General features: G+C 36.8%; 1 protein-coding gene across 17 annotated transcripts in view; it reads right to left on the reverse strand.

Moving 5' to 3' along the window:
* The window catches only part of NRXN1 (neurexin 1), a 1021265-nt gene that overhangs the window by 113440 nt on the left and 881865 nt on the right, over positions 1-25960 (reverse strand). For 10 of the 17 annotated variants that reach the window (XM_074341120.1, XM_074341118.1, XM_074341117.1 and 7 more), the window contains 2 exons: positions 11792-11881; positions 10088-10407 (listed from right to left, as the gene is read on the reverse strand). In XM_074341120.1, the coding sequence (XP_074197221.1) occupies positions 10088-10407; positions 11792-11881 (410 nt within the window). The remainder of the gene's footprint in view (positions 1-10087; positions 10408-11791; positions 11882-25960) is intronic. The other 7 variants (XM_074341128.1, XM_074341127.1, XM_074341130.1 and 4 more) reach the window with 1 other exon arrangement.

A 25960-nucleotide genomic window follows, 5' to 3' on the forward strand; every position in this document is an offset into this window, starting at 1 on the left:
ATGCTGGGTTACATTTAGTGAAGACCTCGTAAGAGCTGGCTTAACAGGGTGCAGCAGACAGAAGCTCATGTGGCTAGCCTGTGACAGATCTTGGGGAATCTATAGTCAAATCTATTTGTTACCCAGCCCTTGGGTAGTGTTGAGCAAATTCAGGCCCATTTTCCTTATTTGAGATTTGGGTCATCATGCCTCATGTAGCCTCTTATGCCTACAACAGGGTCTAACACATGAAAGGAAGAAGAAGGAGAAGGAGGAGGGGGAGGGGGAGGGAGAAGGAGAAGGAGGAGGAGGAGGAGGAGGAGGAGGAGGAGGAGGAGGAGGAGGAGGAGGAGGAGGGGGAGAAGGAGAAGGAGAAGGAGAAGGAGAAGAAGAAGAAGAAGAAAAATGAACAGGGAGAAGGAAAAAGAGTGGTAGCAGAAAGGACACCAAGGAAGGAAAAAATGACCACCTAGTGGGTGCCAGATGCTATGCTAAGCGGTTTGTCTGTGCAAGTTTAGCTGATACTCCCAAATAATCTGTCATCATGATAAACATGATTTTTTCTTAAATAGAGGCACTGAACCCAGGACCTCGTATATGCTAAGCATGCACTCTAACACCACACTATTTCCCTCCCCACCACGATGAACATTATTTTAAAGTTCCTATTATTATTGGCTCATATTTTACTCTACACACTAGTCCAACATTGAGTTTACACATGTACCAAACAGTATTCAGGCTTCACCAATAGCACAGTATTTATTCCAGGTAAAGATATAGATGATTCAGCTCCCCCACATGCTTCTCAGGGGGTCTCCAGATCCCTCTTGACTAGGGAAATCCTCAAAGAGGACAAAGGGGGCTGGTGCCACCACCGACCCTAGCAAACCTAGAGGCTAGATGATAACATTTATTTTAGAAGAAGCTTTCCACACAATGTGGCTAATTCCAGAAACAGGGTACTGTCTAGCACACTGCCAACACTCAGGACATAAGAAATAATACAAGCGTGTTGCTTCAATATGCTTGTTATTAAAAAAAAAAGACTAAAAATATCTTCCTTCCTCTCAATTTGCTTCAGAGTTTCAGTTGCATCGATGATGCTGTTAATAACAGACTGGACATCTGTGATGTACACAAAAAGCTTTGCTGTTGTTGACTTAGGGCACTTTATAACTTATGTATGGATTCATTAATCATCTACACATCTTGAGAAATGGTTGGTTCTTATTATGCAACTCTGTATCTAAGTACGTCACCTCCACATCCTCAAGAATACAGCACCTGGCAAAGTGCGTTTTATATGTTACGTGCTCAAAATATATTTGCTAATTCATAATTTTAAATAAATGTATTGTGGATTTGCAGGATATACCACAGTCGAAAATAAATAATAGATAAATAAAAATATACACTGCTATGTTATTTTGTTTTGATTATCATTTCCTATGCTAACTGCAGAAACTATTGGTTAACGCTGGTGTTGTTTGCCTGCTTGAGATCTTATATAAAGAGCACAGTGATGATGAGAAGACAGTGAAAGCTGTCTGGTAAGTGCTGTTTAAAGGCAGATGAATTAGCTAAACCTTCCCTCGCGGTTCCAACCTAATGATGTTAATATATGATTCTTGTTGGGGAATTTTGCAGTGGTGCCAACAGCTAAGAAAACCTAATATGGGCACTCAATAAAAATTTAAGAAATTATCATAGAGATTTAAATTTAATCTTGACTTACTATTTTAGTAAACAAAGCTTACTGTTTTACATCTATCAAGAAAGGAAAACAAATACACTGTTAACACACATGCATAAACACTCATATACACACACAGTTACCTTTTTTTCCAGATGACTTGTCCTCCCCTCCCCCTCCTCAGAGAAAATAATTACTACGTGTTGAAGAGGAATAAGTCAGTAATACTAACATATCCAAGTATTTGAAAATATTATGGTACAAATAATTCTTTGTACTGATCAAAACAAAGACAAGAAAACAAGGTTATAGTCTTGCTACTTAGGCTTTAACTAAATAAATAAAAAGATATTCCTTTGTCCTACAACTGAGAATAGGAATATCAGAGAGGGTGTCAACCTCACCAGTTCTTTCTGAGAAAATACCTGCTGAAGTGACTGCCACATATTAATCAGACAAAGAGTCGAGTCATCCTATTTCTCCCATGCTAATAAACGTGATATCAAAAGAAATTATATCAAGAATTATAAACCCAATTTAGTGTAACTCACAGCTGGAAGTACTTGATGTTTTTCATACCCAAGTTGAAAAAGGAGTATATCATGAATTTTTAAGCTCCTTAATCAAGATGTGTTATCGAGGACAGATACAGAATTCATATTTGCAATATTTAGTACCATATTGTGAATAAGCTTCTGTCTGAGAACAGCCAGGAAACAGGTATAGGACATTTTTGGACTGCTCAGTCAACGGTAATTTGAGATTGTGGTGATGGTGGTGGCGGGAGGTTGAGTAAAACAGCGCAGGATCTGGGAATCGGCAGACAGGTCTTCATTACGCCGTGGATTTAGTATCTGTGGCCCTCTCCCACTAAATGCCAACGACAGCCCTCTCCTGGAATCATTTCCAGCCCCCCACACCTTCCCACGCACTTGTTCTTGGGGAGCGGTGCTGCCTCCCTGTGGAGAACACATTCAGTAGCAAATTCAGCTCAGTAGATGCCACACAATTGACACTTTGATTTAGAAACATCAGTTCAGAGCTATTTTTTCAAGGACAGAGAAAATATCTTTAAAGGTAGGAAAGATGCTTTAATTTATACATCACACCTGAGAAGTGCTTTTCAAACATAACTCCTGAGGAGTGCTTTTCAAACATAACTATCATCTGTATAATGGTTACATCCTGTGTCACGCACTTTTTAATTTCTGTATGTTTTAGGCTGAACCACATGAAATGTTCTCTCTCTCTCTTTTTGGTAATAAAAATGATCAAATAGCAGTGATTGTATAGAGTCCACACACTGTATTGACTCATTTAATTCTCACAGTAAGCTTATGAAACCATAATCCCTATTTCATAGGTGGGGGACGGAGGTATGAGAGGGTAAGTAATCTGCCTCGGCACAAAGCCGGTATGTGGGGAAGGCAAGGCTGAAGCTGCAGTAGGCATTCAGGCTCCCAGAGTCCGTGCCTGGACACACCTGACACCTGGGTGGAGATCACACTGAGCTAGTTAAGAATATGAGAAGGCAGGAAGTGATGAGAGTCTGAACAGACGCCATAGTTAAGGGTAGCCGATCATCTTCTAGTACTCTGAAAAGCAGCTGGCCGCGTAGCCTTGGGGAAGTTATTTAGTTTCTCTGAGCCTCAATCTTCCCATGCGTAGTATAAGACTAATACCAAGCTGTACTTTCTGATCTTCATTCCTTCCTCGCACCGTATATGCCCTCAAATTTGATGACTTTTCTGACTTAGTTAACAAGACAGTCATTTGGTGTCTTGTGTCCTTAGGCCCACACAGGGCAGGGCATGCGCAGTTCACTCACCCTGTTCTGAGCTCTCCATTCTGTTCCTGCGCAGCCTTCAGGCCAGAGCCTATTCCCCTTCACCTGGCCAGGCGCCTGGGGCGAGGTGCCACCTCACTGTGACTTTAAGTGGGGATAGGGGGAGGCAGCGTTGGTAACGACTGGGGTTTCCTTCACAGGTGGCATGATCCGGATTCTATACTGATGAGTCTGGAACCTGGGGCACCCAAGTGTTTCTCATCTGGGACTTCTCTGCCAGCACTTCTCTTGCCAGAACTACCAAGACCTGAGAGATGGGGTTTCCTCTGGGAAGAGCCAACTCAGCAGCGGAGCCTGAGGCCTGATTCAGCCATTCTTCCAGCCACCCCTGATGCTCAGCGCATCGCAGCCCATGCTCTCCCTGCCCCTCCATCTGGACACACACATTTTGCTTTCATACACCTGAAGCCACATAACACATCCTGTGGGATCCAACTGTGCCCTCTTTGCCTTCCTGGGAAACTTCACACTCCACCCACCTGGCCCCTACCCAAAAGCGGCTCAAGTGAAAAAAAAAAAAAAAGAGAAGAAAAGATAAATCCTGGTGTCACCACTGGCACCATCCACACAGGGTACCATCCCATTAAATCTGGGAATATGTCTCAATTTTAATATGCCAATGCTCTTTTATAATTGATGCCATATCACTAATAATCTTTGCACATCTATTCAACAAAGATTCCCATTTTATGCCCCTTCCCAAAAGCAGCTCCTCTTCTCTGCTTTTTTTCCTATAGCACTTGACATGCCATGTATGCTGTTTTAATGTTTATTGTCTATCTTCCCTAACTAGAATGTGAGCTTTGTACAGGGAAGTCTAAGTTTATCAGTGCTTTATAGAACCTTGCCTAGAACCTTGCCTGGTATATAGTTAAGTCCTCAGTCCTATAGTTAAGTGGATGGATGGATGTGTGAATGGATGGATATATCTGTCTAGAACTAGCCTTGTCCAAAGACATTTCAAAACCAAGGTTGCATATACCAACAGAGCACCATTTCATCAGTGGAAACTTCCAGACCCCAAAAGAAAATGCACTGAACACAATAATTTTCTTAAAATAAATTCTTAAAAAATATATATCCTAGCACTTTTGCTTACCAGCAGTTAAGGGTAAAAATACCTTCTAAATACATTTAAAATTACAATGAATCATACTTTTCTTACCTGGCACCATTAATTTCAGAATACCTTTGTGTATATATTTTAAAATCTACACCCAAGTATTTTTCTTTTCAATATGCACTAAAATTTGCAGTAAAAATGTAATTAAGTAAATTCAGCAGAATGATTGGACTAGGGAAAATAAAATTAATTATTCATGTCACAAGTATTTTAAAATGCAGAGTGGTTATCAGGAACACACATAATTATGAGTAATGCAATTCATTTTTAATAATGAAGCCACAGCTAAGGTTAATTAATTTTTTAAGAAAAAAATAAAATTTTGTTCTTTGAAGTAACAAAAATGTATTTTGTTAGTTTTACATATTCTTCATGGAAATATGTGCACACTCTGCTTACATTTTTCAAACAAATAGTATTAATTTTTTATGAGTATCTCCAAAGCGGCCAGGAAGCAATAGCAGTGTCCAACATATTCAAATGCTCTTTTCTTGCTTGAATACTAATCAGGATTCTTTTTGGGACATTCTATGGGAATCAAATGCCACTGGCTTCAGTAGGACATGGCATCTATGAGATGCATGTCCTGACAACCTACCAATATTTTAAAATCTTCAGTGGTTCCTTTTCTTGAGTAGGTTTGCTAACTCCACTCTGGAAAAAGCCTAACTAGAACCACTGAATTGCTCCAATACATTTCACTTATATTTACTGATTCTACCCCACAATTTAATTTCTTACTCAGAATTGCAAACTCTAGTCACTCCAGTCAAAAACTGGAATCTCTCAAAGCCTTATTCTCACTCCTTTCTCAAGATTTTTGAAACAAGATGAAAAGAAGATGAAAAAGGCTACAGATACTTGAAACTAGGTAAGGATGCCAGTCAGTTTCTGTTCTGTGTGTAAAGAAAAGGATAGGGCTTCACTATTTATTATTCTTATGAAGCACAATTTTCTGGCAAAGGTAGATTTTATATATGCTGTAAGAAGTAGAGTGCAATGTATTTTAGACCAAAATGAGATGCTTTTGAGAGTCAAAAAAAGGATACTAATAACTACATTGGTACACCAGGTACACAGGAGGACTATACAGGCCAACTGAGATGCACGGCCACCCTGCGTGAAAGTCAAGGGTGAGACCTATGCTTTGTTAAATAGGCATCAGGAGACCCAGTCATCACTACAGTCAATGAATTTTTGAGCTGAATACAGGTCAAGAGATTCCTAGTTAAACTCACTTATTTTAGAGAGACAGCAAGCCCAAAGTGCAGCGAGGCTGACCAACCTGCCCAAGCTACACAAAAAGGTAGGTGGCTGGCTTGAAACTGGAAACCAGGTCTCCTAATGTACTGTGATCTGTCTCTTACACCATACTTTCTCCAAGCAAAAGACATCACTATGGATCCGTATTCTCTACAGGACGTATGTAACTTATAAAACATTCTTGAAGAAAAGAACCACAAAATCACAAAACTTGATACACCGCACAGGCTAGAAAAAATGTCACAATCTTGATCTTAAAAGAAACAATTCACTTTCTTTACAAATTGGCAACCAAAGGGAGTGAACAATGCCCTTTGCATGTTGACTTACTTTTACTCACTTATATAAATCTACATCTCTGTTGCAAGACACTGCAAGATCATTTAGAAGAGGAGGGAACACTTTGCCATCAAAAATCCCCAGATGCTCTCAGCATCCTAAGGAATTTTATGCTGTGAATTATTCGCAAGTATTCACTTTCTGAGATTAGCCTTTTTTAGAATGAGCATGTCTTATGGAAACCCATAAGATGGGGTTTCTTATGGAACCCTTGAGATATGAAATGTAAGTAAAACAAATTTTTATCAACTTTATGTCATCCACATAAAAGTATCATTACTATTGTTATATTCACATTAAGAAAAGCCACTTGTGGGGAGGGTATAGCTCAGGGGTAGATTGTGTGCTTAGCATGCATGAGGTCCTCGGTTCAATCCCCAGTACCTCTGTTAAAATCAATCAATCAATCTGTCTATCTATCTACCTATCTAATTACCTCTATGCCAAAAAACAATAAAAAATTAAATTAAATTTTAAAAAAGCCAGTTAATCAGAAGGGTTGGTAAATCTCATATGTCGTATCTCATGACATAACTCATGTCTTTCTAATGTTAGTATCAGTCTTTAAATTGATTATTATTCAGGGGAGAAAAACTTCTTTTCTTTTTTTCTTTTAAAGCATATTTACTTTTAAAGAGGAATGTAAACAGGATCTTATGGGATGAGGTTTTGTGCATACTCTTTTATATTCTTTGACTCTGGGAAAACTGAAAATGTATTTCCCCCCTACTACTTGCCCTGCAGGATGGCTGAACAAATCTCATCTCCCCTATCTGAAATGAATCCAATTTAATCCTGCTTGACCAAAAATCTGTTTCCATAGTTCTAAAACATGCAATCACCCTAAGGTACATTGCCATTGTAGCTTAAGTGGCTCTGTGTGATCGCTGAGGAAAATACACTTTGACTGAGAAAACAGTCTAGTATGGCTTTTGAAAAATAAAATGACCCTTCCTGCTACGCAATTTAGTAAGAGAGTTGATAGAAGCAGGCAGATACGGGGCCACTATGAATAGGGTTTAATGGAAGATGCCTCATCCAACCTGCAAAAATGGGTCAAAGGTTAGTCTTGGAATTAGCATTACAAATCACTTTCATATTTAAACTTCCAAGACTTTGACAACTCTAATAAACATTTAAATTCTACATAAATCAGTAATCTCCTTGTAGTTGAAGGGCAAGTTAAAAATCAATTGTGAGGTGAAGAAAATTTACCACAGATTATTCTGTTACTCAAAAATGAGTAATTTACTTTCTTTCCTAGTAGGTCCCCCCCGGTACATGCACTTTTTATTACCTGTAATCACATAGCCTTATAAAAAAGAATTTTAAAAACTCTTAGTCCAACTTTAAAACACTGTTGCCACAATTGAATATTTGTAGCATAGTTATTAACCCAAATTATTTAATTGCTGTTATTGGCCTGTTAAAAATCTAAAGATTTAAAATGTCTATTTTTTAATAAACCTAGTAATCTTTTATTTAAGTCAATACCTCCTCAAATGAACCTAGTAATCACCAACTGATTAGATCATTTACTTCTATAAACCGCTGCTGTCTTTAAACATGTTATAGCTTATAATAAAAGAGAGTCTTTTCATGGGCAATTAATGGGCAGTTTAACTGTTTTCCTTTAGTTAATATTATAAAATACATAAATTTTAATTTCTTCATTTTTAGATGTTTAACTTGCAAATGAAATAGCTATTTTACATGTTTCCTTAAAAAACATAATTTCTTAATACAAAGCAATTACTAATCAATAAAATGCATAAAAATAAGGCTGATAATTCTTTCCTTATTTAGGGATACACATGGTTTACCTAGGAACTTAAGCAACTGTAATTTCATTAATGACGAAACAAGGCTACTAAGAAAAATATCTGATTATTTTAAATTGTATTCACAGAACATTTCCAACTCTGAATGTCCCAGTGTCCTCTTTTGAATTACTTTACTTAAAGAAAACAATCTATCAGTTGCTTGTGTTTCATTTTTCCTGTATCAGATTTGCCTTAATAACCTGCTTATTTTTAAATAAACCATAAACCAATAACCAGAGCAACAAATCATTAGTGAAATATTAAAATGAATATCAAACAGAGCTGTTGGGCATGCATAAATCTGTCCAAAGTCACAAGTCTTTATCTAAGGGGCTAAGTGCGATTATCAACAATCATCTAAACCCAAACATGATAGAGAAAAATCAACGAAACGATTATACTCTAAGCACACATTCTTACTCAAATGTATATCTCATAAGGGCAGGGTTTTCTGTTTGTTGTTCCTAATTGTATCTCCAGTGCTTAAAAAAGTGCATGGCACGTGTTAGAGTGATCAATAAATATTTACTGATGGATACCCTGTGAGATAGCCAGCTCATTTTACTTTGTGGTCAAATGCAGATTTAAAAAAAAAAAAAAAAAAGGAAGGGGAGAGAGAAGAAAGAAACAAAATGATGCATATAGGTGTATAATATGCAATATTATATTTATGAATTTACAAAATTTACAATTGTGTGGTCATCTCCCTTCCTCTAGGACATTCTTCTCTTCCTCTATTCTGTTCTTCCCACCCCTTCCTATTGGAAGTAAAAATCAGAATCTGTTTTCTTCTTTCTCTGGTAAACAAATGTTAATTAGTAGACAGGGAGCTGATCTGAACAGAATTCACATTCTTGTCCTCTTTCTAAATGTGACACTTGATCTGTTTCAAACATTTGAAATAAAAGTAATTTAAAAATAATTATTGTCATTCTTGCTTCTTTAAAATGTGGTTTTCTAGAAAAGTAAGAATCATATATTTGGAAAAACTTTATAAGGCATCTACTAGAAACACTAATTATTAAAAACAAAACTAAAGGAAACCATCAGTTTGGATCCAAGAAGAACACACAACTCTGAAAGCCTTAACAACAGAGTATATTCAAAGGCTATAAATGTCAACAGAGATCTAAGAGTATTTAACAGCATTTCAATAGCATTCTAAAAGCCTTTTTAAAACGTAAGCTCTGAGATAAGTTTTTTTTCTTCTTTTTCTTCATTGATATAACACCAATACCTAGACCAGTGCCTGATACATAGTAGACAACCAATAAGTATATCTTGATTGAATAAATATAGTTCCTAGTTGTATAAATGTGACATTGAAAATGTCTGTCTTTCAAAAATGTTAGATGTAAGATTGAAAAATAAGCACACTGAAGTGAATTCTGGATGAGAGCAGTTAGCCACACATCATATAAAATATGTGGTCCAAGACATTTTTAAAGTATCATATTTTGAGTCTTTGTCCTCAGATAAACTAACACTGCTTTTTTCCATACACAGTAAAAGAGCAGACTTACTATTCACCATGAGAGATACTTGGCTACCAATTTAAAATTTTAAGACTTCAAAATACAACAGAAGTACTGTAGGCAATTCCTTTTTTAAGATTTTTAACCTTACTTTTATTTTATTTTAATGAAGTGCTGAGCTTGAACAAACAAGACCTTTCAAATACTTCATTAATCTACTTGTTCATTTAACCTAAAAACTGAAAACCCTGTGTAATTAGCACACAATCCTCTGAGCTTGGGTTGGACCAAGGTTATTGAATCAAAACTATCAGCGAGCCACGCACAAACCAACACAAAGCAGTTTATAAAAGTCCACAAACCTCAAACCAACAGAATATCCACATTTCATCTTCCAACTGAGTCCATTATATTAAGCAAGTCTCAATAGAGCCATCATGCCTGAGATCAGAAACAATACCATTCTAGAAAAGATACATATGCAGAAAAATCCACTTTCGTAATCACAAGTCCACGATGAAGAAAAGAAACCCGTGTACTCACCTGACTGACGGGTTCTTTTGTAGGGGGCTTTCCTCTTCTGGCTGTGCTAGTAGCCAGGGTCGTGGTGGTCTCCATAATTGATGTGGACATCTCTGACTGCATGGCAGTGGCTGTCGACTCAGTTGTCATAGAGGAAGGCACTTCACCAACCAGTCTCACATTTCCCACTATGGCGATGTTGGCATCATTTTCGGCTGCCATATTCAGAACTTTCAAGCCATTGTAGTAAAGCCCAGAGAGCTGCCCCTGGAAGGGCTGGCCCTGCTCTTTCCCGCCAATTATTATGGTTGCTTGGCTATTGAAGATTGTGAGCTGACGCCCTGTAAAAATAATATTACATACATGCAAAAATGTTGATTGTGAACTCTACATTCTACAAAGGATGATAAAACAGATCTTTCATGGGGTGGATAATGAGAGCAATAAACTATAAGAGAGGCATTTGACTCATAATTCATTGCTTATAAATGAGGTGTCCATGAAATGCATAATCATTGGCAAATACTTGTAAATTCTCAACTTATTTTAAATGTAGTGCTTTTGCTAAAAGACCAATCAAAGATACGTATTATAAATAAATTTTTAGTGGATCCCTTTCCCCTTTTACCTCAAGAGCTTATGCTATTAGTCTCTCAAGTCTAAACTTTTAAATTAAAAAAAATGTGAGAAGTCTAACATTTCAAGTATTTGTCATTCTACAATTACCACTGACAGAAACTAAGCTATAGCAGCTGAAATCTGATTTTAAATTTATAGTAAAAATTTCATAGTGCACATAATGGCCACATGTATCTATATGCTCTTCTTTAGAAATGTTTATTTTCTGAAGGCAATAGTCCACTGTTATTTGAATTATTCTATTTTTCTGATAATTACACTGAAAAGAAACGCATAGTTTACGCTAAGCGTGTCAGAGACAAAAAAAAATCAAAAAATATTTTTCTGATTGGCTTTCAGCAAGTCTGTTAAAACAAAATGAAAAAACAAAATAGCTTCAGATGTAAAAAGCGGCTTCAGGAATGATACACAAACCGATGGAGAGATTATGACACATTTCCATCAAATAGCAATCCTCAGCAACAGTACCAATATCATCAAATTGAGTATCCAGTTTTAGCAGATTGCCCTCTGCTCATAAAAAGCATGCACACGACTTTAAGTTCAGTTTTAATTAGGGCTTGTTCCCAAATGCTCTTAGAAGGTTGCAAACGTTAAAGGGACTTCATTTTGACTGGCAATCCATATTGCCCACTATTTAAGATGCCTAGAGTTTAAACCAAGAGTTTTTTGTTTTTGTTTTTGTTTTTTTGCTCAGGACCATAATAAAGATATCAGAACTACATATATTTTAGTTAATAATTTAGAGGCTGGAACATGTCATATAATCTATGAATGATTTATCATTTTGGGTTAATGCTTGCTTGTGAGTACCTTCATAGATTGAGTTAGTGGATTATATTTAACAGTCCCTTTAACCTTAAGTTAACAGGGTAAGATTATTAAACAGCTGGTACGTCTAAAAATGTATAGAAATTATTATACAAGGAATGCAAATATTGCTATCTACATTTTACTATTTTAAATTTGATTTTAATTTAGTTTTACGGAAAATTTATTTTTTATGTTTATTAGTGTTACAATGAAGTACTACTTGGTTATGTTCAAATTATTTTTTTATTTGAAGTTTTAATCAATGTTTTTTACCTTTGTCGAGTAGCCATTCATCAACTACTCGACCAAGTCGATATGGAATTCGCTGTCTAGCAATCGCCAGGCGCTCGTTATCATTGTTTCCTTTAAAGTTTAAAGAGACATTTCATTGGTTAAAATCTGTAAGGTCAAAGGTTAAAAGTTAATACTTAAAGCTTGAGCTATACAGTTGCCACATGATTTTTTGAAATTTGGAAATTTTAAAAAGTTCTACCTAGAACATTTCATGTCTCAGACTTGTCATTCATTCAATTTATTTTATTTTAGCAAACAAAATTATTCCTATGTTAATTGAAAATTAGAAATCTGCATTTGAGCTAGGTTATTAAAACTTATGTTATAGACAGACCCGAACAACCAATTTAAACAGCATATAATAGCTTTACCAAAAAAATGACCATTGATCTCAGGGTTTTGTCTTTTTTGGTGTTTCCTATTAACTAGTTAAACATGTTCAGGTGAAACAGGTTTAAGTTTTCAAAATACATTCAACCTCTTATTCCAGATTAGTAATTTATGAACACCAAACTTCATACCGTCTTTGGCACACTGAAGCATCTAAAATAGACCTAGTATACGTGATGTCCTATTCAGAAAAGAGAAATCCTTATTCATCTCATTTACGGAAACCACAGAGTCTGAATAGTTCTTGTATATTCCACACAAATTGGTTTATCAATCACTTGGACATCACAAGGGAACACATCTTGCATCATCCAAATATGTTATTATAGGAAAAGGCTTTGACAAAAGTGACTTTATTTGCGTGTCCTTCGGCTTCATTTAAAGCTTAACATATTGATGTGTATAACATTTGAAAAAAATTATATACTCAAATATTTGCTTTTCATTAGACTATTCTAAAGAAGGCATGAGAGCTTAAGGAACAAATATAAGCCACAAAGTGCGGTCCCTATTCATAGCACTAAATTAAGTGGGAGCCTTGATTCTTTGAACAAAGAGTTATCTGATAGAAACATACTTTAAATTGACCTTGAATAATGCTTGCAAATAGATGAGTGTTTTCTTGATCTATAAAGCACTCAGGAAGAATCCAGGATGCCATCTCAGTGCTCAACCGTGTATATTGCAAGAAGTTTTTCTAGTCTATGAAAATTAACATGTGATTTTGAGCTAAGACATTTTGGCAATAGGTCAGATAAGGACACAGAGGTGAAAGAAATGTACTGTCCACAAAAAAAAGACTAGAGCATTTTGCTAGGGAAGACAAAACATATAAATTTTTTCTCAGATTTAGGATAATTGGTAAGTGTTTTCTCACGCTAGCCTTATTACACACTATACTTACCACAAGAAACCCACCAGAATATTTGTCATGTACTTTTAGATAACTAGAAAAGAACTGTTACTTAGACTTCATCAACTTGACCTCTGAAGTTTTATATCACCGAAAATATTTCATATTATTAGTATCTAATTGAAATTGTAAATATCAAAGTGGAACCAAATATAAAGTTTAGTAAAAACATTGATATGTATTTTTCTGTATTATGAAAGTATTAAAATGTTATAAAATAATATTTTATCCTGCGTGAATACATTTGGCAACTTTTAAAAAAGGATAAATTGCTTAATTTTCAAGCTTATCTTCATTTTCAAGAAGTGTGTACAATTTATGTTCTCTTTTTGTGTGCTTGTATACATGTATATTTGGAAAAATAGACTAAAATTCAATTGGTTATCTTAGACCACTGTGATTATTGATGAATATGTGTTTTTGGCTTATACCTGATTTATGAAATGAACATATTTATGTACATACTTTGATAAGCAAACCTAAAATATTTTCAAAAACACACACTGTTTGCTCTATGGACTTCTTTGTTGACTAGCACTCATATCAGTTCACACTGTGATAACCCTCCTGACGACTTTATAATTACATGGCTCCTTGGGCTGCTTCTCATGCTAGAGCATTCCCACCATCAGAAATGAGTCATTATTCCCTCAAACACCACCCAGATCTGGGCTGCAAGGCACCTCTCGCCCAATTACAACGACAGTATATTAACAGACCTCTCTGCATCCTCTCCGCAGTCAACCCCACCCATTCTCCACATGTCAGCCAGTATCTAACCATGCCACTTGTCTAATACAACCCTCCTATTGCCTTTAGGATAAAATCTCAGGCAAGCTGATGAGGCTTATGAGAACTTCCATGACCGGTCCCTTCCTACCTCCCCTGCCCCATCTCACAGCTGTCACTGCCTTGCTGTTCTCTTTCCATCCTCATGAGTCTTCTTTCAATTCCTCTAAAGTTCTCCTTGTCCCTTTGGATGTACTCTCCACTATCTGAAAGACTTTTCCTCACTCCCATCCCATCCTCATCTTTCCTTAGTTAAACATGACTCAGTAATGGAATCTTCTTGGTGGGAACATTTCCACAGGAGGTCCTCCCTGATGTCCTCAAGCTGGATTAGGACACCTGGTTACATGCTTTTCTAGCACCTGATACATGTCCATTAGAAACAAGCACCAACGTTGGAACTGCATATTCAATAAGTATTTTCTGTCTGAACTCTGAAGTGCCATGAGGTCAGGTATTATGCATTAGTGTTTATTGCTGTATTCTCAGCGCTTGCACAATACCTGTTCTAGGACCTGCTATGAAATATCTGTAGAATGAAGTAGGAAAAGAAATCTTACTTTTAATTCTGATAGCTTCCGTAGCACCACTATCTCATCTCCACAGCCTAACAACATTCACAAGAAAGCAAATACTTATGCCCAGAGGACAGATCACATGTAGCTAAGCTTTTCTTTGTACTTTCCAAAGGAAACAGCACATATTTCAATTATAATTTTATGTGTTTACTAATTATCACTGGTTTGAACATTCATACAATCAGTTCATTATTTGTTTAATAATTACTGCCCCATGCCACAAAGTAGATAATCATAGATATTAATAGCAGGGAACATAGAGACAAAAGTCTTAACGAATACAGGTGGAGAAAATTGAAGACTTGATATACTCTTTCTGAATGGTTTTGAAAAGAGCACATAAAAACATAAAATTGCATATATATCCACATACATACATACATACATACATACAATGTACCCTCATGCCTTTGACTGGCACTCACAGAACAATTAATATGATTGACATGGCATGATTTAAGTAAACAATAGCTTCTAAAGATCCTTGATGAGACTCAGTTTAAAAAAAAGAACATAAACACTGTATTCCCAATGAATAAAAAAGAGCTGATGGAAAGAACAGGCAGCAGAGACAGGTATAAAAGACATAAAAGTTTTCAAGAAAGGTAGCGTACAGCTCAGTGTTCGAGTGCTTGCTTAGCCTGCATGAGGTCCTGGGTTCAATCCCCAGTAACTCTATTAAAAAAAAAGTAGTCATACAAGCAGGATCATACAATCCTGTAACTTCTGAATGTCAGATGTGCTATAGTTGAGAGCAATTTTTTTTTAACTGAAAGATTTGATTTTGAAATCCAAGGACAGACTTTATTCTTGGTGTTAATGGCTAGAAAATCAGGAGGTGTTTACTTCAAAATATGTTGACTTTATTCCCCAAATTACTTGTTCTTCTACTAGAATAAAAACTAATGATTTCTCTTGTGATAAAACTATATGTAAGTCCATTGTCAACAAACGAAGACATAGTTAAATAGAATACAGTGACAATGTCTTTCTAACAGATGATTCCCAAACCCCTCCTACTATTGGGTATAAAATAGTTCATATTGTTTAATTCACCAGGAATAAGCCCACATTTTGCCTCTACCTCATGATTTTCATTGACAGACTACATATGGAAAGTCATAATTGGGGTATGTTACTTTAAGAAATTGCTCAAATTGCATTTCATTCCTTTATAAGTTCATGGTGATACATTACTTACCACATATCCAGTAACTCTGCATGATTGTGTTCATTTATTTAATCCTGTCCATAGTTCGACATGTATCTAAAGTTTGCATGCAGAAGAAAGGACATAAAGCAACCCATCTGATTGGGAAAGGTCAAAGATAGTTGTAATTTCTGATGGCCTTTTCTTTCCTTTGGAAAGTTTTGGGATCTAATACCAAGCATGCTGGGATGCAGAAACATTACACGGATTTTCTGTGGATGGTCAAAGGATGCAGGCTTATACTGACTGAAGAGATTAAAAACAAGGAAAATGTACCTGAAAATTCAAATCAAATGAAAGGAGAAGCTATTTTCATCTGCAAGTATTCTAAATCAGAGATAAGGATAAAGCAATAATAACCCATGTGTAAAAGACCTATTAATTTTGGAATTACAAAAAGGGTCCAAGTAGAATTTCAACTTTTTAAAAAGTATGGAAATCAACTACAGCAATCTACTGAGGACATAACTAGGTTTATTTTGGCAGAGATTCTCATTGAATAATGATTTAGTCGCATACTTCCTTTCCCTAATAAAAGCAGAATGAGCTTTTCCTTTTGATTTCCCTTCTTTTTCCTCCAGTTAATTTTATGTGGGTTAAACCTCTTGGTACCTTTACTGAACATGTCACCTGCAACATGCATGTCTCTGTTGAAGTACTTTTCAATCAGTAAAACAATATGTAAAATTTGGTTCATTTTTCTTTGAGTTGTTGAAGGATTCAATAATTTTAATTAACAAATTTTCCAACTGAAATGTAATTGACATATAATATTATGTTAGTTTTAGGATTCAGCATTTTTGACAACAGGCAGGCCCCATAATAGTAACCCTACTACCAAATGACAGGTTCAAACTCTAATTGGTGTGGCTATTTCAGTGTAAAGTACTAAACGTAATGGATACATCAAACAAGCTTCCAGGGGTGAAGAAAAAAATGGAAAATCTGATCATTTAGAGTTAGGAGTGTAACATCCTTAATTTTGATTGAATTGCAGATAGTTTCGCTTTCCCACCTAACCAATAATATTTGGTCACACGAAAGTATGTTAATTTTGTATAACCAGAAGACTTCAAGGAAACAAGGGTAATTTCAAAGAATCAAGGTAAGCTGCAAGGAGTAATAAAATGCAAATCCTTGACCTGCACTAAATTTCACGGCGGGACTCAGAAAACAAAGGGAAATAAAATTGTGATCATATTTTCATGACTATGGGTCAGTGGAGACAAGCTATATGAACTTTGCTAACACACAGTTTTTCTCCTCTCATTTTCATAGATCTTCTCCCCTGATGTTTAATGTCTCCTCGGAAATAAAAGTGGCATTTTTTGATATGACATAGAAATACACTTGGAAAACAATAAGGAAAAGCAAAGCTATGAACCCCACATTTGTGCAGAACAATATGAAAGTAAAAACAAAGATACTCGCTTCTACTGAAGGCTTCTTGTTTCCTGCATTTTTAACATTGGGAAAGGAAACACAAAAGGTTCTAAAAAGCTATAGATACTTCCAGAGAAGATTAGGAAACTTTGTTGTTGTTGTTTTTTTGACTTTTTGCTTTTAAATGAGGACATGGCATTTGGCTAGGCTAGGCCATAAAGCAAAGTGAACATTTAACATAGTTTTGTAAAACTACTCAAGTGTTAAAAGCAGCATTATCACATAACTTCCAAATAAATGCCACATGTGTACTTATGCAAACAATACAACAGAGTTAACACCTAACTTAGCGAGTAACGTTCCAAATAAGCACATTTTGAACACGATTGACACTCTTCAAGGGAGAAGCCTGGGAAAAAATATAGCTGTTCTAATGTAAACATCTGTCCTGTATATTATATCATTTGCTATATCATCAAATGTGTACATAACAAATATATACATCTATACGGCTCCTGCCTACTTCTCCAGTTTCATCTTGAACCATTTATTTTTAACTTTTTAAATTCTAGTTACTCTGGACTTCTTTAAAATTCTACAACTAAGTTAATCCTCTTTGAAGATGCCATTCACCCCTTGCCTTGCAAATTTCCTGCATCTCTGTGTACTCCTCAACACTTCCACCCATCTCCAAACACACACACACACACACACACACACACACACACACACACACACACACACACGTCTGGGTCTGGTCAACTTATTTCTCCTCTTAATATGACCTTATAAGTCTCTCAAAGAAGCATGCTCTGTGCCCCCTACCACATTAGCCTAGAGTCTTCCATTATGCATTCTGACAACACTTCGTAGCAGTACCTATACTTGTGATGAAATGGTTTCATGGAATTGATTCTAGATTATGGGCACCTTGCAAGTAAGGACTACATCTGGTCCATATCTGTACCACTAAATATTATATATGTGTATATACATACATACTATATATGAAAATACAAGACCACCAGGAAATTTAAAAGATAGTGTATTGCATGACTTTTACATTTTATGCATTGTGCTGCTTGCTTATAGAGGTCATCTCATTTGGTCCCTATATTGACCCCTGACCATAAGTATCTTTTGTTTTGTAGATGGAAAAATTGAGGCTCAAAGAGATAACATAACTAGTACTGTTCTGTGTATAATAAATGGAGGAAACATTTGAGCCCAGGTATATTTGACTCCAAACAAAGCTATTCCACAGAATAGTTATGAAAGCAAAGACTCAAACAGCCTGAGTCATAAAGGCCCAACACCTTCCTTTTAATCCTTATGGTACTCTCATATAATGGAAGATATCACGGTCTTGTCTGTAAAGATTCTGCCTTACAAAGCTTGGGGTGAGATTAGACTCCTGGGCACAGGAAATCAGTAACCTCAAAATTTTTGAGGATTCATCAGGATATTTTTATCATGTTTATTTTATAGATTAATATAGTAAAGCAGAATTAAGTAAAGTGATCAAAGAACCCAGTGAAGCGCAATATTTCATTTTCTTCCTTTTACACCAATGCCCTGCCATGCATGCATCGCCCCCTTGAGACATAAAATGCTCTGAGCATTCCTTGTCTTTATCCCTAACCTACAGGACAAGCTCCAAGCATAATGACCCACCAAGTTCACAGCTTTTCGGATGGTGACCCTCTTCAGAGACAAGTTGGAAAAAGGAGAGAGGGTCTCTGTCATGAGCCAAAGACCACCACTCTTTGTTGGCTTGTGAGAAGAGGGATGGAACTCTGCAACATGTTAAAGTGAATTTTCCTTGAACTTCATATTGCCTCCTTTTTTTACTTTCTTTCTAGCTCTCATATCACTCATCAATAGCTCAAGGCATACATCCAGGTCTACCCTTCCTAGACATATCTCACATCTGCAAAAGATTTCACCTTCCATCTCTAGTTCTAATAGTCGAATAAGTTGTTTCTTTACTATGGCTTAGCTAGACATTAGGAATGCAATCTGACTCAATGATGTCAATACATAAGCACTGACTGTGCACTCTGAAAGTACTGTGTCAGGCATACAGCAATATATCACATGGATCCCATCCTTACAAGGCTTATACTTTGGCTAGGGAGTCAAAGGACAAAATAAGGAAAGTTACATGCACGTTCAAGATAACAGATAACTTGGTAGACACACATAATTAATCACAATTTGAATTGTAGTTGTCACAGGAGTTCAGAGAGGACACTGGATCAGAACAGTCAAAGAAGACGCAATGAAACCCAAAGGATTTTATTGAGATCACAAGCAATCTAAATTTTATTGAAATAATAACTAGATAAAAGTATGTTGTAAGGTGAATATTAACTCCCAAAAGGCGGATAGTTGATTATTCTCTTTAATGTCATAAAACTCAACACTTCTACATCTATTTTTAAAATAAATATATTCTCTAACAGAATATATTTTGATTCAAACTAATTGCAAATATAAATAAAAATGGTTAAAATACTTAACGTCATGCAAAGTGAAACATGTAATACACACAATGTTAAAAGTATTAAATAAAATACGATGCAAGTTGGCAAGAATTTGAGGGCAATATGCAAAAATGAAAATATTTGTGTTAGGGTAGAGGGATTATGAGTGATCTTTTTCAAATTTTAATTGAATATTATTGCTACTATATTTATAGGGATTCCAATTTTGCTCCCACCATGTCATAAACAAAAAAAGTATTTTCTACAAATGAAATGTAGTACCTGAGTGCAAATTTATGGCAATAGAGGGTGGCACACCCAAGTGTCCTGTCAGTGCCCACTGAACTCAATACAGCTGGAAAGAACAGACTGCTCAAGCAGGGCAATGCCCTGTTCATGACTAACGCGTGAGAAGACACCCCAGCTCCTTCTGCAAAACAGCAGGCTTTTGTATCCAGTTAAACAATACCTTCATATGACACTGCTGTGATGCTGAACTAGGGAGAACACAGGCTGCCTACTGTAGAGTGCAACAATGGCTTTGTGGAAGAAATTAGAAACAGCATCTGAACCATCAAAGGCTCTCCTTTCTTTCTTTGTTTTTGCAGCATAGTCAGTTTACAATGTTGTGTCAATTTCAGGTGTACAGTATGGCGATTCATTTATATGCACATATATATTCCTTTTCATATTCTTTTTCATTATAGGCTACTACAAGATATTGAATATAGTCCCCTGTACTGTACAGTAGAAACTTGCTGTGTAGCTGTTTTATATATAGTAGTTAGGATCTGCAAATCTCAAACTCCCAACTTATCCCTTCCCACCCCCTTTCTCCTGGTAAACATGTTTGTTTTCTATGTCTGTGAGTCTGTTTCTGTTTTGTAACTGGTTTAAGGAATTTCTCCTTTCATGTGCCTCTGTTATGTGGAACTACATTAAGATATAGAGTCTGCCTTTACACAAAGATTTGTAGAAGCATGTGTTCCTATTAGCTAGTTACATTGGAAAATTTTATTTTGGATATTGTTCCATCAGATTAAGTAGAAATAAAGGTAACCTTGTGAACTTTGGATCTCTCTGCCCGTGTGAAATGAACAGTGATTTACAAATTCTCCCCCAAGTGTTTCTAAGCTGTTGGGTTCCTAATGCAAAGACACAGGAGTATCATATCAAAAACCAGCAGCAAGAAATGAAGAGCAAAAGGGACAAGCAGATAACAAAATACAGAATGTGCTCTGATAAATTAAAGGTCATACTCTGTTATCACACATACTACAGAGTTCTTTTGTGCTTGCTGGGTAGCATTTAAGACAGAAGAACGGTTTAACAGCTGCAAAAACAGACAGGGCCACTGATAGACATCATTCAATGGTGAGAATAAGAAAAATGAAATGTAAGAACAGCCTCACATTACCTTACAAATGGCATTTTGCCTTTTCCCCAGATATGAGAATCTTATGCACTTTCTAAATCAGAATGTCAACATACAGGCTTATCCACCCTAATAAGAACTTACATTTATAGTCTCTAAGACTTCTTTACCCAGTTCTTGATTTCTGAAAATCAGAGGAGTATGTGGTACAGATAGATTTTCTATCTCCTCATACCAATCTTCACTTTTACTCTATTCTTCTTAATATTTAGACTGGTGTATAGAAGAGGAAATACATAATTGTCTCATACATGGCCTGATGTAGCCTGTAAATGATATTGAGAAAGTTCCTTATTCTCCAGTGAAGAAAAATGAGTCTGATTACTACCGCATTCTAACCTCATTTTCAGTGGACTTCAATCCCTCTCCTCCACTTGTAATTGGAATACAGGATGATTTTTTTCAATTAGAAAGATGTGGTTTGTCAACCGCATGCAAATTATTTAAGATTAAATGCTCTGGAAGTGCAAAGGATAGGCTGAGATACAGCTGTGGGTCCAGCTGCTTCAATTTTATAAAATGTTAAACCTCTTAAATAAAATAACCACTTTTTCTTCTGTAGACAAATCAAACACTGTGGATTTGAACCCTAAAATAACATTCCCCCTAGAATTTATTTCCCCCAAGAAGATTTTGTTTTGGCTATCAGCAATTATTTCTTAGAAAAAAGTACCCCTGTGGTCAGATTCATCGTGGAAAGAGAGCCCTTGATGGTCAGATACTGATCTCTGATTCCTGGGTTCAAATCCTGGCTTTACTGTTAATGAGCTGGGTAACATGAGGCCAAGAGCAGAACATCTCTGAACCTCAGTTTTCTCATCTGGGAAGTAGGTAAGTGTAAGAATAGTGACACAATATACGTAAATCTTAGCACAGTCTCTGGCACACAGTAAGCATTCAGTAAATATTAGGTATTATATTGCGGTTGTGTCATTAATTGTTATCTGGTAGAATTTGCCTAATATGACTTAGCTAGAAATAGAGAGATCACAGAAATTGTTTCTCACCCATCTGAGCATAAGAAAGTAGTTGAGGCAGGTGTGAAAAAGAGTGGAAAATAAATCACTTTTTCTTTCCTAGGACAAATAAAGGCCAGGGAACTAGACGTATTATAAGTGATGCCCCGAACCCCACACGTGCTTTGTCAAAATCGCTGCATTCTCCCCCAAGCAATGTCAGCTTCATTCTCAGACGTTTATGCATGGCCACCTGTAAGCCTGCGGGAACAACTGAAAGGAGGTCATTACCTTGAGGAGGCCCCACAAGAAGAAAAAGCCAAATGCACCTGCCTGGAAGGAAAAGAGAATTTAGGGGACCATCATCCATGCTGTACAGGGGCAGGGTTTGACAAAGCTGCTCCTGAAATAAGAAAACTTTGGATATCACCGAGGTCTCAGAATGACACTTTAATCTGTGTATTAGTGCTTGTAGGAGATGCACTTGGAATAGAATGTCTTCGACTCTTCTCTTTCCTGCATCCTGCTTGTGGCAAAGAAGGACCACAGGGACTGTAAACAGAAGCGGATACTGGGTGGCCTAAGGCAAGTCAGTCCTATCACCTGTAAAATGAGGTCGGGGGACTGTAAGGGTTGGGGCCCCTAAGGTGATCTCTATGCTAATGACTGACGGCCCCAAGTTTAAGGTGGGATGAAGATGACACATGGTAGGCCATCTTGTTAAAACATGCCGTCTGTGGGTTTTTATGAGACATTTAATTGGAGAGTCATTAAAAACCAGTATCATCAAGGTTTCTAACTCTGCAAGTATTTTTAAAAGGCAGTGAAATCTTTGACTCGGCATACTTTTTTTTTTCTGTTTCTTTTCTTTTCTTTCTTTCTTTGTTTTTTTTAACTATCTCATAGTGCTTTGGGAAATTTATGAAGACTTTCAGTCTTCATCTGTGGAGACCTTTATAATTTAACCATTACGTTTTTCTGATTTGTCTAATGTAAGTTTGTCTTCTTTCTTCTCTTATCTATACAGACACACACTTACCATGTAGACGTTCCTCTGGCTTCTTTCTACCCACCCACTGAAGCATGTCACTGCTCTGACAGCCATTTCAAGAGAAGAAAGGAAAGCAGGGGTTAGATTTTAGGAGATTTCAATTTTATGAAAAGTAGGTAACAGGAGGGAAGGGAGGGAGTACATTATGATGTCTGAAAAGAAAAGAGGTTTGTCTCTTCATTTTAAATGCTTGGCACGCAAGAGATAAGAGGACAATTTCAAGAGGGAATCTAAAGGACTTCTTCAAATCAATGGCTGCTCGTTGCAAACCCCTTTGTCCAAAATGTATCTAAGTAAAATCTTTTCTTGCGTTTCTCAAATACCTGTGATCTGGGGAACTGTTACTTTGGAAGCTATTTCCGGTCCAGGAAACATCCTCATGAGAGCTCTCATCCAGTGGAATCTGACAAGAGTAAACTTGAAAACCTGTAGGTGGGGACCCAAGTGTAACTCCCAGCCTGGATGGAGATGACCAGCTGAGATTCAGACAAGCCACAGAATGCAGTAGTAAGACTCAGAGTAAGACTATGAATTCCTCTGCTGCTCTCAGTGTCCCTTAAACTTAAGCCACTTGTGATTTCTAGTAGATTCCCAAATACAGAACAGGATGGAGAGAAGAGCAAAAGTAGAAACAGGTCCTACCAAGCTAAGCTGATTAGTAAGGACAATTGGAGTTGATCCACTCACATGCTCTTCTCTGTCATTTTGTAATCCAGCACATCTATAGTTAGACTGTGTCATTTTCAGGGATAGGGCTAAACTAACTAGGCCATACAACTCTGGCCTAATTAACACTGTATTTAATTTTTTTCCCTTAAGTCTTTGAAATCCAACTGGTGACTTATGGTGACTTCAGTGAAAATAAACAGTTTGTTGGCATCCTCCACCCAAGAACCCTTCAAACTCTCCCAAGCTCTTATGGGCCGACTTGTATCCCCCCAAAATTCATGTGTTGAAGCCCTAAACCCCAGTATCTCAGAATACGGTTGCATTTGGAGACAGGGCTTTTAAAGTTATGGTTAAGTTAAAACAGCTCCCTTATATGGGGCCCTAATCCAGTCTAGCTGGTGTTCTTATAAGAAAAGGTAATTTGGACACACACAGAGACAGCAGGGACATGCGCACAGAGAGAAAAGACCACATGAACACTCAAGAGAAGGCAGCTATCTGCAAGCCAAGGAGACAGGTTCTGGAAGAAATCAACCCTGCCGACATGGTGACCTCGGACTTCCATCCTTCAGAACTGGGAGAAAATAAACGCCTGCCGTGTGAGCCACCCAGTCTGCGGTACTTTGCTATGGTCGCCTTAGCAAACTTGTACAGAGATAATTTAAAAGTATTTAAAATCATAGACTGTTGGCTTTTTCACAGACCTTTGATGTTAAGTGGATGTGACAGTATTTTGCCACTAATTGACAAAAAAGTCTAAAGGTAAGTGCTTTTAGATTTGCTTTTCACTAAAATAATATGTTAATGTCTATTTTAATTTTTAATTTTGGTTAAATAATACATTTCGTTCTTTTCTGGATTTGTTATAAATCATAATATTCTGCACCACAATTCTGGCAGTTAGCACAGAAAACAAACTCTACCAGTTTACATTTTGCGTTATTCAAGTTAAAAGATAATAATGAAATTGATTGCAGCATGAAATATATATAAATTTCAGCATTACTCCATTATATCCAAAGAACAACTTTTACACAAGGAACTATTTAACCTTTCCTATACTTAAGTGAAATTTCTTAAATTAAAAAAATTATGTGATACTACCATTTTCTTTAGGGTGTGGCCCCCTGTGGCTTCATTAACTATTAACATTTTAGTGTTGGAGTTCGACTTCTAGTTTATTTTTAAAATTTCTATGCCAAAAAACCCCACAACTGCATAAAATAAATCTCTATTTATGTTAATGATTAAATAAGGTGAGATTTACTTATTGAAATACACTGATGTCTTCTTCAATTTAGTAACCGTTGTGAGATCAAAAAAAAAAAAAAAAAGGCTTGTAACCACTTCCGGAACTCTAAAAACAAATTCTAAAGCCTACACTACTCATACAAATGTCTATTCCTAGGAGCTGCCTGAGGAATCTTTCTAAACCATACAAAGATGATTCTGTGAGACTATAATTAGATTTTTGGGGGGACTTGCTAAATGGTCATGCCAACAACAATAAAAAACAGCAACTTTCACTGTTTAACTTGAAATATTTATCAGCTCCTCAAAACTGGATGAGTGTCTTCGCTCTGTTCTCACTCTCTTTCAGGGCTTATCTCTAAAGAACGATGCGGATTCTGAGTCCAGCTTAGATGAGGTCCATCTCCTCAAAGCAGCTCTGCAGCAGGGCTAAGGGCCAACACCAAAAGCGCCTGGGGACAGTGGACGGCCTGGCAAGTGGGTGGCTGTACCAGTGAGGGCCGAAGCAAAAAGACCCGAGTTTTACGGGGATCTAATCATCTCAAGGTTCCCTCAGTTTCTTGAGAACTGGACACAGCTTCACCACTTCTGTGCATAGAATCAGACCTCACAATACCTTCTGGCCCCCATTTTACTTGCTAGAAGGGAGCAGAAAATCTCTCTCATTGCCCTTGGCTTCTGCTTTCTTAATGTTGCTGGAGCCTGCACCTTTAGGAAGAGCCAAGTCTTCACTTTCAACACAGTATCTCTCCAACTCTGCTTCCCATGCTGTAGTCCAAGCGACATGTGGACTGCTGTATCATCTCCTACCTTAGCTCCAGACACCTGTCTGGCCCCCTCCACACTCATTATTTATTCTCTACACTTTAGCCGAGGGCCGGGCACTTAAAAGAATGGGAGGTCTTAAAAGAACGTCTTTGAATTAATTACTAAGTAAATTAATACACTGAGCCCCCATACACTTTCTCTCACCATCCTTTGTCCTTCTCCTCACCATGCTGAATCTGTTTACCTCGGAAGCTCTAGCAGGCCTATCT

The sequence above is a fragment of the Camelus bactrianus genome, chromosome 15 (assembly GCF_048773025.1).
Source record: "Camelus bactrianus isolate YW-2024 breed Bactrian camel chromosome 15, ASM4877302v1, whole genome shotgun sequence".
Taxonomy (NCBI): domain Eukaryota; kingdom Metazoa; phylum Chordata; class Mammalia; order Artiodactyla; family Camelidae; genus Camelus; species Camelus bactrianus.